Source organism: Myxocyprinus asiaticus, chromosome 11 (genome assembly GCF_019703515.2).
Source record: "Myxocyprinus asiaticus isolate MX2 ecotype Aquarium Trade chromosome 11, UBuf_Myxa_2, whole genome shotgun sequence".
NCBI lineage: Eukaryota > Metazoa > Chordata > Actinopteri > Cypriniformes > Catostomidae > Myxocyprinus > Myxocyprinus asiaticus.
Window position 1 is genome coordinate 33,537,219 of NC_059354.1, and position 18,205 is coordinate 33,555,423.

Consider the following 18,205-nt stretch of genomic DNA (forward strand, 5'->3'; position numbering starts at 1 on the left):
TTTTTAGGCCAAGAGGTAGCCTACAGGAAAACTGGGAGAATATGTCTATTAAGTTTAACATGCCATTAACACGTGCAAAAGAAAAATAAGTGATGTATTACCATTTTCAGTTCAAAAGAATAACCCTTTTGACACATACCACCAAATCGTCATTATTATCTGATTATACCCATTTGTCTGTCTCAAACATTGTAAAACAATTTACACCCCAGCGTTTTTTCTTTCTTTCAAACATCTGGTAAACTCAAATGAGTAACATTCCTGAGTCTCATACACATGGCTCCTCCTCTGTGAAAGATGAGAGATTAGAGTTGATGGCAATGTGAGAGCTCTGATTGGTCGCCAATCCCGTCCATCAATGGTTTAAGGACACGAGGGGCGGGGTTAACCGATCTCAGAGGTGCCTGAGTCGCTGGCGTTCCGTATTCTTGTCAAACCTAAACCGAGTTTCTAAACGAACACGCAGTGAGATGAGGCGAGCAACATCCCCAAACGATATTCTGCTGTTTGTTTTCCATCATGCCGACACAGATAAAGAAACTAACCTGTCCGGGAGTTGAATACGCACATTTTTTTTTTATACCCGATAGTAATGTGGTGACCCGCAGTTCCTCTCGTGGACGTCTGTGAAAGAAAGAGCAATTTGCACATGTCAAAGCAGGTTGTTTGATGCGCACGGGATCAGTGGAGAAGTTGGGAACCGGCGGAGCTCGTTAACTTGTTGCGCGGTGATGCGAGTGTCTTCTTGCGGAATAGTGAATTGTGAGCCCATTATTCTACATGCCATTTCTCTTCATTTCGCATCTTGACTTGAAGCTGGGTTAGGATGGACGGCAAGAACTCATCTAACGAAACGAGATCTATCCTCAACATGAGGAACAGTATGCACAATTAAGTTCAATTAGACCACCGGAGCTACCCAGGGGCGCATAAGTTAGATGCTCTTATATGCATCCACTTAGTACACTTTTATCTGAGTAAAATTTTTCTGACTTCCTAACTAACCAACCCTGGACATGTCGGAGTCTTATGAGGACGGGTCGTGTAGGGACGGAGCTCCAGACTTCATCCCTGCGAGAGCTACTCGCTCAGGCAGGCGGAGTGGAGTCACCGTGCCGCTGGTAGAGCGCGATGAGGCGGCTATCCTGGAGTCGGTGAAAACGGCACCGAGGAGGAGCAGCATTATTAAGGTAAGGTGCACCAAAAACACACACGAATGAGTTGTCAAGAGTTTGGTAGCAGTAATCGTACTCGAACCCGTCTGTTGACATGAAACAATAAAGATTGAAGAATATAGAGAAGCAGGAATTGACCGACAACCGCTTTAGTTCCCTTATTACAGGTTCTGTCTCCTAAGGTGACTTAACCCAAAAATGAAAAATTTCTCGTAATTTTCTCACCCTCATGCCATCCCTGATGTTTGACTTTATTTCTTCTGCTGAACACAAACGAAGATTTTTAGAAGAATATTTAAGCTCAGTAGGTCCATACAATGCAAGTGAATGGGTACCAAATGTTTGAAGCTCCTAAAAGCACATAAAGGCAGCACAAAAGTAATCCATAAGCCTCCAGTGGTTTAATCCATGTCTTCAGAAGCTATATGATAGGTGTGGGTGAGAAACAGATCAATATTTAGTCCTTTTTCACCATAAATTCTCCTCCCTGCCCAGTAGGTGGTGATATACACAAAGAATGTAAATCGCCAAAAACATAAGAAGAAGAATGTGAAAGTGAAAGTGGACATTTATTGTAAAAAAGGACTTAAATATTTATCTGTTTCTCACCCACACTTATATTGCTTCTGAAGATATGGATTTAACCATTGGAGTGAAATATTGATTACTTTTATGCTGGCTTTATGTGCTTTTGGAGCTTCAAAATTTTGTACCCATTCACTTACATTGTATGGATCTACAGAGCTGAGATATTCATCTAAATATCTGTTTGTGTTTAGCAGAAGAAAAAGTCATACACAATGTAAATGATGAGAGAATTTTCATTTTTGGCTGAATTATTCCTTTAAGTGTCTTTCAATGGGACAAAAGTGGTAGTATATTGATCAACCCTTGTAGGGTTTGAACCTACAACCTCTCATTTACCAGCCTAGATCTTTAACCACTAGACTACACCTCCCCTTCTTTGATGCTGACATTTACATTCCTAAGTTATCTTGAATTAATGTTCAGAAATATACATTTCATATCCAGTAGTAGACAACTCTGTGTCTGTTCCGCAGCATAATGGGTATTTCCATTGTGCATATGTGATTAAACTTTCAAGGGTGACAAGGGCAAATTTTCAAGAGCTGATTGGAAAATGTACGCCGGTAGTAAGCAGACTAACGGCTGGAATTCAAAGCCATGACATTGACATAGTGTGGGATGAGGCCTTTAACTTAATATATTTGTGGTGTTTATAAAAAAACACCATACGACTCGGGTTTACCTGTTGGATCCACATATTCACTTACAACATCGCTTGACAGTATGGATATAGCCACAAGAGAAATTCTGTCATATACTTCAGTGAAATGGTGGTATCACCTTAAAAGTGCAGTGTGTAATTTGTGTACCACTAGTCACTAAACAGATTTGCTAACAGCATGCTCAAACAAACAGAGCAATGTTTTGAAAGTGCCACAGTGTTTACACTTTTCAGGGAAATCGGTATACAAGTGAATTACTTGTATCTATCCTCAGCAAGCAAGTATTTTAACGGAGAATCAACTGCACACTTCACGTTTAAGTTGATGTTCTCATAGATACCCACAGACTTTTAAAAATGAAATCTTATTTTTCCAGTTTTGTGGCCAGTTCAAGTAACTGCACACAATATTTGTGCCATTCTATGATATCCTTGTTTGAAGAGATGGCCAAGTTGACACCTTTCTTTTAGATACATTTAATATGAACTAATGTGGCAGTATCATTGAGAGTCATGATCATTAGTCATCAGATATCAGGTAACCTAACCATAGTCATTTGATCCTTTTCTTGGATAACCACATCCAAAGCCTTTTCGTCCACTTGGACACAATATAATGAAAAATGAAAAGAGCCAGAGGCGATTTTCCACACAATTGTTGTTACAGTATAAACTGCAAGGCAATTGTGACCTTAAGGTAGACCTGAAATAATTCCAGTCTTCAAGAATTATTCATAGACAATAAGGACTAACATCAATACAGCCAATTAATGACTACCACTCCTGGAGTCGTAAGTTCGAATCCAGGGCGTGCTGAGTAACTCCAGCCAGGTCTCCTAAGCAACCAAATTGGCCCGGTTGCTATGGAGGGTAGATTCACATGGGGTAACCTTCTCGTGGACGCTATAATGTGGTTCGCTCTTGGTGGGGCACGTGGTGAGTTGTGCGTGGATGCCACGGAGAATAGCGTGGAGCCTCCACACGTGCTATGTCTCCGTGGTAACGCGCTCAACAAGCCACGTGATAAGATGCGCGGATTGACGGTCTCGGATGCGGAGGCAACTGAGATTCATCCTCCGCCACCTGGATTGAGGCAAGTCACTACGCCACCACGAGGACCTAGAGCGCATTGGGAATTGGGCATTCCAAATTGGGGAGAAAAATGGGAGAAACCCAACCCCAACCCCCCCCCCCAGATAAAAACAGCCAATTAAAGGAACAGTTCACCAGAAAATAAAAGTTCTGTAATTTTAGATTCAGTCTCATTTCATTCCAAACCATGCTGTTATTTTTCCCCCTTGGAACACAAAAAATAACATTTAAAAAAATCTTCACAAGGATATTTTTTTTTTATACACACCAGTTCATAATAACCCCAGGCCTTTTAAAAGGCCAAAATTCTGTCATCTGTCATCAGATGTGTATAACTTTCTTTCTTCTGCAGAACATAAACAAATATTTTTAGAAGAATATCTCAGCTCTGTAGATTGATACAATACAAGTGAATGGTGGCCAGTACTTTGAAGGTCCAAAAAGCACATAAAGGCAGAATAAAAGTAATCCATAAAACTCCAGTGATTTAATCATTGGCTTAAGATAGCTGTTGGTGAGAAACAGATCAATATATATATCCTTTTTACTATAAATCTCCACTTTCACATTCTTTTGTTTTTTGTCGATTCACATTATTCGTGCTTAACGCCACCTACTGGTGGTCAAAGGTGGAGATTTATAGTAAAAAAGGGCTTAAATATTGATCTGTTTCTCACCCACACCTATCATATAGCTTCGCTTTATGGGCTTTTAGAGCTGAGATACTCTTCTAAAAATCTTCATTTGTTTTCTGCAGAAGAAAGTCATACACATCTGAGATGGTTTGAGCGTGAGTAAATGATGAGAGAATTTTCATTTTTGGGTGAACTATACCTTTAAGCTGCAAAAAGGACAGAAGGGCACTGTAAAAGCACCAAGAATGTAGTCTGTACTACTCGTGTGCTATATTCCAATTCCTCTAAAATCATACAATAGATTTGTGTGAGGAGCAGACCGAAATTTAAGCTGTTAATCGCTGAAAATCTTATCTTCCACTCCAGCTCTCAAGTCATATGTGACTCCTATAGGAAAGTTTTGACATCATGACATTTAGTTACAAGGCACTCGAGGAATAACAATATTTAGTGTTTGAAGTATGTTTTTATTTTTTTTATTTTTTTTTTATTCCACTGAAAACATATCATGACATTTTGGAATGACATGAGGGTGAGTAAATAATGGCAGAATTTTCAATTTTGGGCCAATTGTTCCTTAAATGTTGAAGCTTATTTCATTATTTTTACCCATATTTACAGTACTAATTTCAAGAACTTTCTCAAGAAAAGGACAAGTCAAGGGGAGAGGTTAATTTCCAGATGTGTTTGGAACACACAGATGCCCTTAGGGTCCAGTGGTTACCATTGCCTAGGTAGTCATTGATCAAGGGTTCCAGGGTTTAATGCTGCAACAACATTACATCAGTGCTTGTGAAAGTCAGCCCCATTATCTTCAACTTTATTTGATGCTTCGGTGCAGCTTATCACCAAGTTCAGTGTTTAAACATCTGAAAAACGCTCTTTTAGTTCAGTAAGCAGGAAGCAACACTGGGTAATTGACAGATGGCAAAGAAGACGATGATGTCAGTGACAGGCACTGTCAATAGAGCAGAGAGAAAGGGGGCAGCATTCATGTGACTCATCCCATTCCAAGATCTTCGTTCTGTTTGTTTCAGATCCAGAATGTGAGTAATGTAACCCCGTCTTCCGCCGAAGTGCCCAGCCCTCGAAGTCACTGTCCAGAGGCATCATTATATTTTAAATGGATACAGTCCTGAGAACTTGCTCAGACTTGAGTGGGATTCTAATTAAAGTCTGGCTTTATTTTGGATTTTGTTATTATATTTCTTTCATTAAGAATTATATTAACAGTTGAGAAAAGAAAAGATGAATTGCAAAATTAAAATTAATTTCAGAATTTATTTTTGGTCTGTTTCCCTTTTGCTTTAATGACTGCATGCACTCGAGATGGCATAGATTCCTAATGATCTATGTTATTGCAGCAAGATATGGGAACATTCTAAAGAGCATCTTGTGTGCTTCAATGGAAGCAAGGACAATCTGACCTTTTGCACAATGTGTTGTCCCAGATAAGAATATTTCATGCTCAGCACAGAGGCGATTGTAAAAACTGATTGATTTGTGTTCTCACTGTCCTTGATGAGGGGATGTCCCAAAATTTCACAGATTTATTTGTGTATCTGTTATTGGACTGCTAACATGATTAAAGGTTTGTGAGGATATTGATAGATATGTGTGGTGCTCAGGCAATCTGGATAAAAGGCATTTTTATTGACATGCTGTTTTTAAAAGTACTTGCACTCTCATGGTTGATTATGATCTAACGTGGTTTTTCTTGATAGAAAAATATAATCGTGCTTTGTAACAGATGCATGTAAAAGGGCTAGAAATAGCATTTTAGCTTACCATAAAGCTAAACTATTCACATGACAAGGTTAACTATTTCTGCTGAGTGTACACAATGCCATATTGTAAAATTTATCTGGATTTTCTCGTATTAAGCTCCCAAAGGGAAAGTTCCTCAATGATGTCATATCCACCTTTCCACCCTCTTTTTGCTCTTATGAAAGTAACACATCATAACCAAGTGTTTTACTTCTTTTCAAATGTTCAAGTTTGGGGAACTCTGACCTAAGAATTGATATAGTGGAAATATGTTTGATCAATAGAGCGCAACAGTTGGGTTCCAGAGGTAAAAATCCCATTCATTTTCTATAGGGGAATTGATTTTTAACAATAACTTGTAAGCTTTTTTAAAATACCTATATGAGCTCTGAGGTTGTTAATCAGTGGTATTTGCTTCTGTTAAAGCCACCAGTCCTCATAACTTGTTTTTTAAAAAACATTTAACAAAGTGTGTCTTAACAACAGAGTTCCTGAAAAATACTCTACCCATTGCCCTGAAGAGGAAACTCAGAATATTACGGCTAAAGAGCTCTGGAGCGACCTCCCAATGAGAATTACATAACAGAGTCGGTCTCCCTACACTCTCAAACTACTTGTATATATCTAAATATTTTGCAATAAACTTAAATTGTTTCTGTCCTTACAATCAACAGCTTTAAAGTTTTATATTTTCCATAGTTTTAAATTTGATTGTCATTCACAATGCTTCATGGCTTAGGGGAATGTAGTTCATTCCCAAGATGAAGTCTTGTGTCTTTTTGTCTGTTTTTCAAATAATGTTTTGCTTGTGATTTTGCTTATGACGATGTGATTCACCTCAGAGCTGGTTGATCTGGTTCATGTCTTAGAACTCTTTTAATAAAGAGTAAAAGAATGGAGAAATACGTCTGGAACAAAGATGGCTGAAAAGTGGGCGGGCTCTGTTATGCTCTTTAGAGGATCTTAACGTCGCACATTTACCACAATACAAACTTTAAAGCAGCATGGTTTGTATTGTTATAGATACTTTTGCATACTCAAAGCCTAGTCTTATCATACCTTAAAGGGATAGTTCACCCAAAAAGGAAAATTCTCTCATCATTTACTCACCCTTATGCCATCCCAGATGTTCTTTCTTCTGCAGAACACCAATTAAGGTATTTAGAAGAATATTTCAGCTCTGTAGATTCTCACAATGCAAGTGAATGGATGCCAACATTTTTAAACTCAAAAATCCACATAATGGGAGCATAAAAGAATGCAGCAGCACATCTGGTCTTTAATGAACCAAAGAGAGTGCATGTTCCACCACTCCTTGTTTCTCTTCTCTGGCTGCCGGTTGATGCACAAATTCAAGACTCTAATGCTGGCATACAGAACAGTCACTGGGTCTGCTCCAGCGTACCTAAAATCATTTCTGCAGAGCTATGTTTCCACCAGAAGCCTGCGGTCAGCTAATGAGCGGCACCTTGTTGTATCAACACAAAGAGGCACAAAAACACTTTCCCGGACTTTCGGTTTTACTGTACAACGTTGGTGGAATGAACTTCCCAACTCCATCTGTGAAGCAGACTCATTCTCTGTCTTCAAAAAATGGCTAAAACACATCTTTTCCATGAGCACTTAACTATGCACTCATAAAAAATAAAATAAATAATATATATTCTTGTTGCACTCTAATATGTCTTGGATACTACTATTCAGATGCTACTGAAACTTTGTAATGCAGCACACTTCGTACCACTGTCTCCTTGAGATAAATCGCTTATGATGTATTGTTCCTCTTTTGTAAGTCGCTGTGGATAAAGCCATCTGCCAAATGAATAAATGTAAATGTAAAAGTAATCTATATGACTCCAGTGGTTAAATCCATGTGTTCAGACACAATATGATAGGTATGGGTGAGAAACCGATCAATATTCAAGTAATTTTTTTGTCATACATTTTCCTCCCTGACCATTAGGGGGTGATATGCAAGAAGGCTGTGAATCACCAAAAATGGAAGGAGAATGTGAAAGTAAAGTGGAAATTGACTGAGCAGGGAAAATGCCTAGTAAAAAAGTACTTGAACATTGATCTGTTTCTCACCCACACTATCATATTGCTTCTGAATTTATGGATTTAACCACCAGAGTCGTCTGGAGTACCTTTATGTTGCCCTTAAATGGACGTTGGAGCTTCAAAATTTTGGCACCCATTCACTTACATTGTATGGACCTACAGAGCTGAGATATTCTTCTAAAAAGTGAGTAAATAATGAGAGAATTTTCATTTTTGGGTGAACTAACCCTTTAAACAAGGGAGAACATGGCTGCAGTTTGAAATAAGCATTATATATACCCATACCATCTTCATATAAGAACTCTCCTCACAACCTCACCTGTACAGCCGTTTGACACTCTCTACAAATCTATCCTTATAACATCTTTCTTAAGCAGTGAAGTGTGCCATTCTCAAAACCAGCTGAAACACAATAAACACTGTTATACTGTATAGGCCTACTCTGTGTTGACTGGCTACAGTTTTATGCAGACCATATCCCAGATCAAGCTATTTTTGTTCTGAAGTTAGATTTATTTAAACAGCATATATAACAATATAACATTATGGCCAACCATATTCCACTTTTTTAAGGCTACCAAAGTCATTTTTTGAGTGTGTGTTTTGGGTTGGTTCTAAATGTATCCTAAATTTAGCATATTTTAAGTGCAAACCTACACAAAAAATTTCCAAAATTTTAATGGTAAAAGACTGTAAAAATGCTACAGTAATAAAACGTAAATTTACGGTAACTACTCGTTAACCAAATGTACGTTAATTTTTAATATATTTAAAAAGACAATACATGTATTATTAAAAAATTAGATTTTTTAGATGTAAAAAGTATGATTTGTCCCATATAATTAACGGTTACAATTTATATTATGTTTAATGAGAGTACACGTACTCTCTTCAGTAAATTATTCAGTACTGCACCGTAAAATATACCATAAAAAACAACAGTTTTAAAATGTAAAATGTACAGGTTGTTCTGTATGAAATAAATTGCACACAGGTTTCACAAACAAATACGTGTGTATGCACAGTTTGTGAATGAGGCCTTTTGTGTATTAGAGTGATTGTCATGAGGAAGGGAATAAGAAGCCATGCATCTCTCCCTCACATTTCCTCTTATTTGCTGTAATTCAAGATACTGTCTTATTTCCTTTTTTTTTTTTCTGCCAATCTCTCCCTTTTTTTTTTACTGTTTTTCCTGTGGCCCCACAGCTCTTTCACTCAAACACACACAATATCTCATCTCACTCATTAATATATCTGCTTCATGAATGAAAGTGAATAAACATCAGTCAATGAATGTAATTTGTCAAAGCAGAATCAAACCAACATTTTTTTTTTTTTTTTTTTTAATCCCCTTTTTATCCTCAATTTGGAAAGCCTAATTCCCACTACTTAGTAGGTCCTTGTGGAGGCACGGTTACTCACCTCAGTCCGGGTGGCGGAGGATAAGTCTCAGTTGCCTCCACTTCTGAGACAGTCAATCTGCGCGTCTTATCACGTGGCTTGTTGTGCATGACACCGTGGAGACTCGCAGCATGTGAAGGCACATGCTACTCTCCACGATCCACGCACAACTTGCTATGCACCCCACTGAGAGCGAGAACCACTAATCGCGACCATGAGGAGGTTACCCCATGTGACTCTACACTCCCTAGCAACCGGGCCAATTTGGTTTCTTAGGAGACCTGGCTGGAGTCACTCCGCATCTATTGTGAGACTTAACATTTTTTTAAAAGACTGCTGTGAGGAAACCCTCAGGCCACAATCATTAGATTTGTTGTTGTACGTTGATTTAGTAATTTGCATTAAATTGTCTTTTTGATCAAAGTCAGCTTTTGTTCTGCAGCACTGTGCTCTGTTCCGGACAATGATTGTTTAGAAAGTGTTACTGGCTGCTGGTCAAGAACAATTACAATGTAGCTGCTGTGACTCTGCGTGTGACTTTGTGGTTAAATGAGCTTGTGTTTGTGTGAGTTGGTGTCCTGAAGGCAGACTGGTGACCTCTGTACTTTAGTGTCACTCTGCTACTGGTGCCACAGTCCACTGAATGGTGTTATCATTCCTATCTAACACAATCTGAGTCACTTTGGCCTCATGTATGATCATGGGGCATATGCTGCCTTTAAGTGCACCTGGAAAGCTTCTACGACTGAGTTGGGCAGTTGTTATTACGACATGTCACGCATTCAAGTCAGAAACAAAATATGGCTGTAGCCAAAACAAAACAAACTATTTAGGCTATAATAAAACAAACAGGACTGTGAGCATTTATGATCAAAAGATTTTTTCATTAAAACTCATTACACAGTGCATAATAACAGTTCAAATTAATGCACAGATAAATAAAAATTCATAGGATAGCATACTCTTAAATATTTGTATGTTGTGTATCATATCAAACATTCTTTCCACTCTGAAAATTTCAATTCTTACCTGCTTATCTGAAATGCCTGCTTGTACTTGCTTTTTTTTATTTTGGGGGGGTTACCTTTCCCCCCCATCTCCCATCGGAATCTACGGCACTGCATCACTTTTACACAACCTTATGATTTATTTACACATGACAACAAATTCATTCATTTGCCTAAAGCACACCATTGAGGTAGGCCATTAGCTTTACATTAGTTGACTTTTAGCTTGACTATAATGTTATATAAAACAAATTCATATTACTGAAATATAGCAGTAAAATTGGAAAAACGTTACAAAACACTTTCATGTAGACATGCCACTCCAACATCATACCTCAGCAACTTCAGAGAATTCTAAGTTCCCACTGATAAATACAACTTTGCTTAGTTTTTCATGTGCACATAGCTCAGAATCATGATATTTTTGACAACGCTTGAAGACTGCAGTCTGTTTTGTATATGTTTTTCAGCATTTATCTTTTATCACAACAAAATGGTTTATGATCGTTGAGGATCTACATGAAAATCGAGATGGATGCGGCTCCCACTAAAGGTATTTTATCACTGCCTGTGTGTCAGTGGCAAAAGTAGACACATTTCTCTGAGTGGATGCAAATGATGACATTTTCATAACCCTCTTCCTGTGTTCGCTTTAGAGAATTTGGCTGTTTCCCAGCAGTATGTCGGGTTCTGCCTGCATCCTGAAGACTTTTGTATCATAACCTTTGTTGTTTTATTCTCATTTATTTTCCTCGCATGGATTTCAGTGCCAGCTGAAAACTGTACAGCAATGCTGCCTTGTTTGGCCACTCTGTGTGAGTCAGGGTTTGTGAAGAAAAGACAAACTAGTGCCAAACTGTGTTTGAAGACAAATTGCCAAAAGCAGAAGAATATTGTAAAGTTTAGAATGCCATTGCCAAAATTTTTGGCTGCTAGGGCCCTTTTTTATAGCTGCTGTGATTGTTGTGTCAGTGCTTGATTGTTAAAGTAGCATTTCTCGGTTATCATGATCCGTTGGAATGGAGACAGATGGAATGCATAGAAGTTAAGAGGGGATACAGAACGAGAGAGTATTTCTTAGGTGAAAAAGGGAGATAGCAGAAGGGACTGTGTCTGCTTTTGGCTTCCTGTTTAGAAACACCCTACCCACAAGTGGTTGTAGGGCTTGCTTGGTTAACACTTTTACTCATGATTACCTACTTCAGAATCACACTATATGGCCAAGAAGTATGTAGTCAGTGCATACCTCCTCCTAATTAATGGGTATGGCCAGTGAAAACAAATCTTAAAGGAAACACATAATTTACCCTCATGCCATCCCAGATGTGTATGACTTTTTCACCTGTTGAAGATGAAATTGAAGATTTTTAGAAGAATATCTGAGCTCCTTTGGTCCATACATTGCAAGTGAATGGGTGCCAAAATGTTTTGAATCTCTAAAATCCACATAAGGGCAACATAAAAGTACTCCAGCCGACTCCAGTGGTTAAATTATTGTCTTTAGAAGCAATATGATAGGTGTGGGTGAGAAACAGATCAATATTTAAGACATTTTGTACTGTAAATTCTCCTTCCTGCTCAGTCAATCTCCACTTTCCCTTTAACTTTCTCCTACTCCTGTGTTTGGTGATTCACATTCTTCATGCATATCGCCCCCTACTGGGCGGGGAGAATAATTTATGATAAAAAATTATTTAAATATTTATCTGTTATCTGTATCCGCAACAATAAGTCAGGTTTGTAGGCCTCCTTGCTTGCACATGCTTTTTCAGGCCTGCCCACAAATTTTCTATTGGATTGAGGTCAGGGCTTTGTGATGGCCACTCCAACACCTTAACTTTGTTTTCCTTAAGCCATTGTGCCATAACTTTGGAGGTATGCTTGGGGTCATTGTCCATTTGGAAGACCCATTTGTGACTGAACTTTAACTTCCTGGCTGATGTCTTGAGATGGTGCTTCAATATATCCACATAATTTTCCTTCCTCATGATGCCATCTATTTTGTGAAGTGCACTAGTCCCTCCTGCAGCAAAGCACCCCTCAACATGATGCTGCCACCCCCATGCTTCATGGTTGGGATGATGTTCTTCGGCTTGCAATCCTCACCCTTTTTCCTCCAAACATAACGATGGTCATTATGGCCAAACATTAAAATTTTTGTTTCATCAGACCAGAGGACATTTCTCCAAAAAGTAAGATCTTTGTACCCATGTGCACTTGCAAATTGCTCCCACGGATGAACCAGTTTTGTGGAGGTCCAGAGTTTTTTTTTTTTTCTGAGGTCTTGATTTATTTCCTTTGATTTTCCCATGATGTTAAGCAAAGAGGCACTGAGTTTGAAGGTTGGCCTTAAAATACATCCACAGGTACACCTCCAATTGACTCCAATTAGTCTATCAGAAGCTAATTGGCTAATTGTCTAAAGGCTTGACATCATTTTCTGGAATTTTCCAAGCTAATTAAAGGCACAGTTAACTTTGTGTATGTAAACTTCTAACCACTGTAATTGTGATATAGTCAATTAAAAGTGAAACAATCTGTCTGTAAACAATTGTTGGAAAAATTACTCATGTCATGCACAAAGTAGATGTTCTAAATGACTTGCCAAAACTATAGTTTACTAATATGAAATCTGTGGAGTGGTAAAAAAAAAAGTTAAAGTTTTAAAGACTTCAGCCTAAGTGTATGTAAACTTTATGTAAACTTCTGACTTCAACTGTAGCTGTTGTATTTCTGTATGTGTTGGTATTTCTCTGAGAACTGGAAGCTTCTGTTCAGAGGCCAAAATGCTTGTGTGAGCACTGATATCTGATGGTATCAGATGGTAAAAATCATGGTGCTTTTGATATACAATTACCATATTTATGTACTATTCTGTTAATGGTGCTTCTAAGTTCTTTAATGAATTCCAAGGAACTACCATGGCACTTTGATGTATGGTTACAATATTAATATATTATTGTATTTACTAATAATAATGTAATTTAAAGAATCGGCTAGTATGGTTACCATATTAATATATTATTGTATTTGAGAATAATAATGTAATTCAAAGAATCGGCCAGAGGTTTTCAAGGTTAATGTGTTTTTTTTATCAACACAATGTACCTCCCCACCCTAAACCTTAAACTTAAGCAATAGTGTCATAAAATGAAAATATGAGAGAAAAATGGATTCGGTTTTATTTGACAACGTTGTTCAAAAAGGGGTCCTTAGGAGAGAGATGAAGACAGAGGTACTGCAGATGTCACACAGAGTGACTCAGAGCAGCAGTGAAAAGGGCAAGTCATGTGTGCTTAGGCGGAGACAGGAAATACAGTATAACAGAGATATACAAAAGTGTGAAAATATGAGAGCGGAATGAGTGGTTATTCTACGGAAAGGGGCTTTCTGAAATAGATGGTTGGCAAATTTGGTCTTGTCACAGGAGCACATGTTTTACTTCAGGGTGGAGCTTAGCATGTGTCTGCTGAACTGAGATTTGCAGAGTTGGAGCTGCTCTCCTGGTAGACCACAGCCCAGAGAGAAGCAGTCTTAGGTTGTGGGGGATGTTTGCCTAGTGTTAGACATAGACACATGCTCACAAACACACTGTCTTCCATGATAGATGATAAACAAATGAGAGATGAGATGACTTGAAAAGGATAAGTATCTGTTCAGGTTCTTTACATTGTTGTGTGTCTTGGATAAAGCAACATGTCAGGGCAAGATTTATTCAACTCTGTTGTTCCAGCCTGCAGTTTATCATAGAACACATCCCTGAGCCTGGCAAATAGGGCACATTTCTCTTTCCAAATATACATGACATAATGGCCCCATTTACACCTTGCATTACATGAGTTTTTGGTGATTGGATTGTTATCAGATAGCACTTGACCACTTTAAATGACAGATGTAAATGCACCCAAGATGCATTGTGATCGGATTGTGATTTAGATTGTGGAAAAACTTAACAGACACTGCCATCTTGCAATCTTGTTACCCAAACAATTAACAATCTCATCAACTTTTCCATTGGAATACACTTGGAATATCTTGTCTCTCTCCTCAAATCCCTTCTTGCTCACTTCTTGGCGGCTGCCAAAAAAATTTAAATTAAGGAAAAACCCTGCCTATCAAAGTGATTTTCAGTTACCACATCCTCTGATGTACAGTAATATGTATGTAGCGTTTTCCATTTTGCACGGGTAACTTTGATCAGATCTCCATGCAATCACAGTGGAGACGCATTTGACTGCAATGTCTAAATTGGGCCAATTTATAATTGACTGTTTCAATGAATAACCTCAGCCAAGGAAGTGTTGAATACATGTCACGTGTCACCTGTATTTCAGAGTATGTATGAGCCACAATGCAAAGGCCAGTTGTGGTCCGATTAACGTGCATACAGTACATGTTGAACAAAGGCGAGGTACAATTGCATTATCTAGGTCTGATAGTCCAACTTTGCAAAAATCGGACTGAAGCGTTTACATGACTAGTGGTCGACCAACATATTGCAGAGGCCGATAAATCGGCAGATATTCTGACTTTTTAAATTATCGTGTCTGCCGCTAAATTCCCGTTTGGCCGATTTGCTTCTTAAGGGCGCCGAAAATCACTTGCTTGCATGTGAAGCAACTGAGACATGTAAACGACCAGTCACAGTTCATTTTGTTGTTACGTGCCATCGTGTTACTACAATAATAGACCAGTGTGCAACACAGTGTCATTCAGACGGTCCACATATCAGAGCCGCGGCAGACACTTGAGCTCAATGTTAAAGTGGCGGGGACGGGGGGGGGGGACGGGGTGTATTCTCATTATGGAGAGCATTCGATTGGACAAAAATCTGTGGAGACCAGCACTGTTTAAATAAATCTCTGGTACATTTTGAAGACAGTACATAAATATGGCAGTAAAAACCTAATGAAAGTTGTTTGCTGTTGCTTTATTGACTTATAAACTGATTGTTGTGTTTAGTGCAGGTGTTGTACAAAAACTACACAACAAGTTTAGGCAGGAGTGTGTGTGGGTCCAGTAATATAAAGGGCAAGCTAGCTAGAATTGAATTTTGGATTCTGTATTGCAATGATTTCACTCCAACTCGCCATGGAAATCGCTGGCGCACCATTGGGCTACCATGGCAACCGATGGGCCTCACACAATCCACCACAGTGTTCATTGACATGCAGTAAGCAGGTTTGTAGTCTGGAGTGTGGTCAGAACTGTGTCAGTTGAGGTCTACCCAACATGCACTCATGTTCTCTTTTCTCTCGCTCCGAGCAAGGCCCGACATGGTCTCTTGCGAATGTCTGTGGCAGTGTGATATTTTTTTCCTCATCTAGCTGTGAATAAGAGCAGACAGAGATTCTCTACACACAAACACAGAATTCCTATTTTAAATCCTAATTTTCATTCCTTCTTTTGCAGATAAAAGTGAACTTTTGGTCCTTTGACAATCAAGAGAGTTTTTTTTTTAGGTGGTGCTCAAGAGTCGTGCTGTGAGAGGCAATTCCTGGACGCAGTCTCTGTAACAGAATTACACTTCTAATCGTCTCCTTATCCACTCAGCCTCTCTGAGCAGACGCTGTTCACAGCTGAGAGGAAGAGAGAGAAGGGGGGGGGGTACTACCAGAGCTAGATATGAGAGCATTTAAAGGAATATTCCTGGTTGACTTCAACTAAAGCCATGGCCACACTAATTAGTTTTTGTTTGAAAATGCTTCTTATCCACACTGGAAAAGAGTTTTCCTTCAGACTGTAGGAAACACTCTAGCATCGCATACTTTGGAAAGCAGTTTTGAAACAAAAAGAGATTAGTGTGGAGGTGGCCTCTATTGACAGCACCTTTGGCATGCAGTTGATTACCACAAAAAATAATTTTGACTCATCTCTCATTTTGTAAAATCAAACTAAAATTTAGTTTATAGATACACACTGCTCTGGGATAAACAGTATATTACAAGAAAGCAGCTTATTGCGAGAAAGTGACATTCCCGTTTACATGCACTGTATAAGCGGTGTACACTTTACTCCAGTGTACATGCGGTTCAGTAAGTAAGCAGCTTTCTCCACAGCAACGCAATTTCCCCTGTGACACAAACATGGCATCCAAGGAAGAATTTGCTATTTTATTCTTCGTTGCTTTTGCGTTGAGTTGTTGCTGTGTTTGTTTTCTTAACTTTCCATCATTAACTGGAGCAGAATTGCACAACAGTATTGGGGTTTCCCTCTCACGTAAAACATTGGGACTCCCCCAATGTACAGCACATATACACAAATGTGAGGGACAATTGATATTTTACAGTGGTCTGTATAAATGGGTATAGTTTATAGTTTATATGCTTTTCCCACTGTACTCCTTGGAATGTTGAGTTCCTTCATCTGTGTTGACTTGTTGTTGGCCTTCATCCTAAAGCCTGTTCACATTGTCAGCGATTTATTTATTTTTTGCAAGTTGTCGCTAGTCTCTGTATTTGTCACTATTAGGCATTCCTACTGCTGTTGCTCTAACATTATTGGTTGGCTGCACAACTGGCCATAGCTTTAGAAAATCTGATCACAGATGAGCTAGATTGCCAGTAAAACAAATATATCATTCTTATTTGACAAGGAATCATTTGTTTTACCTCTAATAATGAACATTCTGCAGATGAGTGCTTTTATATAAACTACAGCTGTGCTCAATGTATTCTATCATTTAACAAGACAAACAATCTATTAATGTATCAATTAAACTCACTCACAATGTCAAACATTTTTGAAAGATTATCCACTTTGTTAAGAGATCAGTTTTCTTGCCGCTAAAAATGAGCATTCTGGACGGGAAAGTGCTATAAACTGCAGCAATACCCAATGCATTATATAAACAAAGATCGATCTTTCAAGGTATCAATCAAACACAATCAGAATGCTGAAACGCTCACATCCCGTTGCCAACGGTCACCGTTCATGTCAACGAAAGTCACCTACACTCATTGAAAATCAATGGTCTCCTGTCGCATCCAGTGACAAATTCCCTGACACTGTGAACGGGGCTTAAGATGTTTGTTATCTGATCTGTTCACGCACTTGGGCACTCTCCAAAAACCAGTAAGAACGCTTAATCCCTTAAGTGGCGTAAGGACATCGGCGTTCTTGTTTACATGACGTTTCATGCCACTTTCTGCAAAAACCTTGGAATAAATCATTTCTTTGGTGCATGTAAACGGTCAATAAAATACTGTACTGTTTAGAAAGTATAGCCACAAGACTTAAACATTGTACTTGTTAACATTAGACTAGTGTGATAAAATCACTTGCCAGTCTTGTCTGTGCAGTTATATCCAATAACTTTCGCATCATATGCCCAAGGCTACCAGAAAGGGCTGTTTACACTGAGAAAAATCCACCTGCAAGAATTTTAAGAAATTTAAAGCTGAATATAGCACCTGTTGGAAAAGAAGTCCTGTCTTAAGTCCTTGATATACTTCCTACAAAATTGAAGAACGAATGGGTGTGACGTCATTTAGAACAATGTTTTTTTGTGTTCGTTTTAGTTGTTCGTAACAGCTTGCTGGGGCAAACTTTTAGGAAAACTTCTGACCGGCTGTTAAACACCTTACTGCCATTGGTCCATGTCATTGGTAGGTGTGACCTAGAGCTCCATTCACACATATGTCTGAAGTAAGATAGGCCTCTATCATCAGTCTTTGTTCTGCACATTAACACTTTTATACACTCATATTTGCAATATTATAAGTGTCATCATAAATCACAATAACAGCGTGTAATCGGCGCATATTATAGCTGCATATAGTGTGTTATAGCCGCATATAGTGTGTTGGGTGTAACGCA

At 38.6% G+C, this 18,205-nt stretch overlaps 1 protein-coding gene across 2 annotated transcripts in view; it reads left to right on the forward strand.

Moving 5' to 3' along the window:
- The first annotated feature begins 412 nt into the window (after window positions 1-412).
- The window catches only part of LOC127447831 (inactive phospholipase C-like protein 1), a 115,331-nt gene continuing 97,538 nt past the window's right edge, over window positions 413-18,205 (forward strand). The window contains exon 1 of one of the 2 annotated variants that reach the window (XM_051709918.1): window positions 413-1,190. In XM_051709918.1, coding sequence (XP_051565878.1) covers window positions 1,017-1,190 — 174 coding nt within the window. In that variant the 5' untranslated portion in view covers window positions 413-1,016. The remainder of the gene's footprint in view (window positions 1,191-18,205) is intronic. The other variant, XM_051709919.1, reaches the window with a different exon arrangement.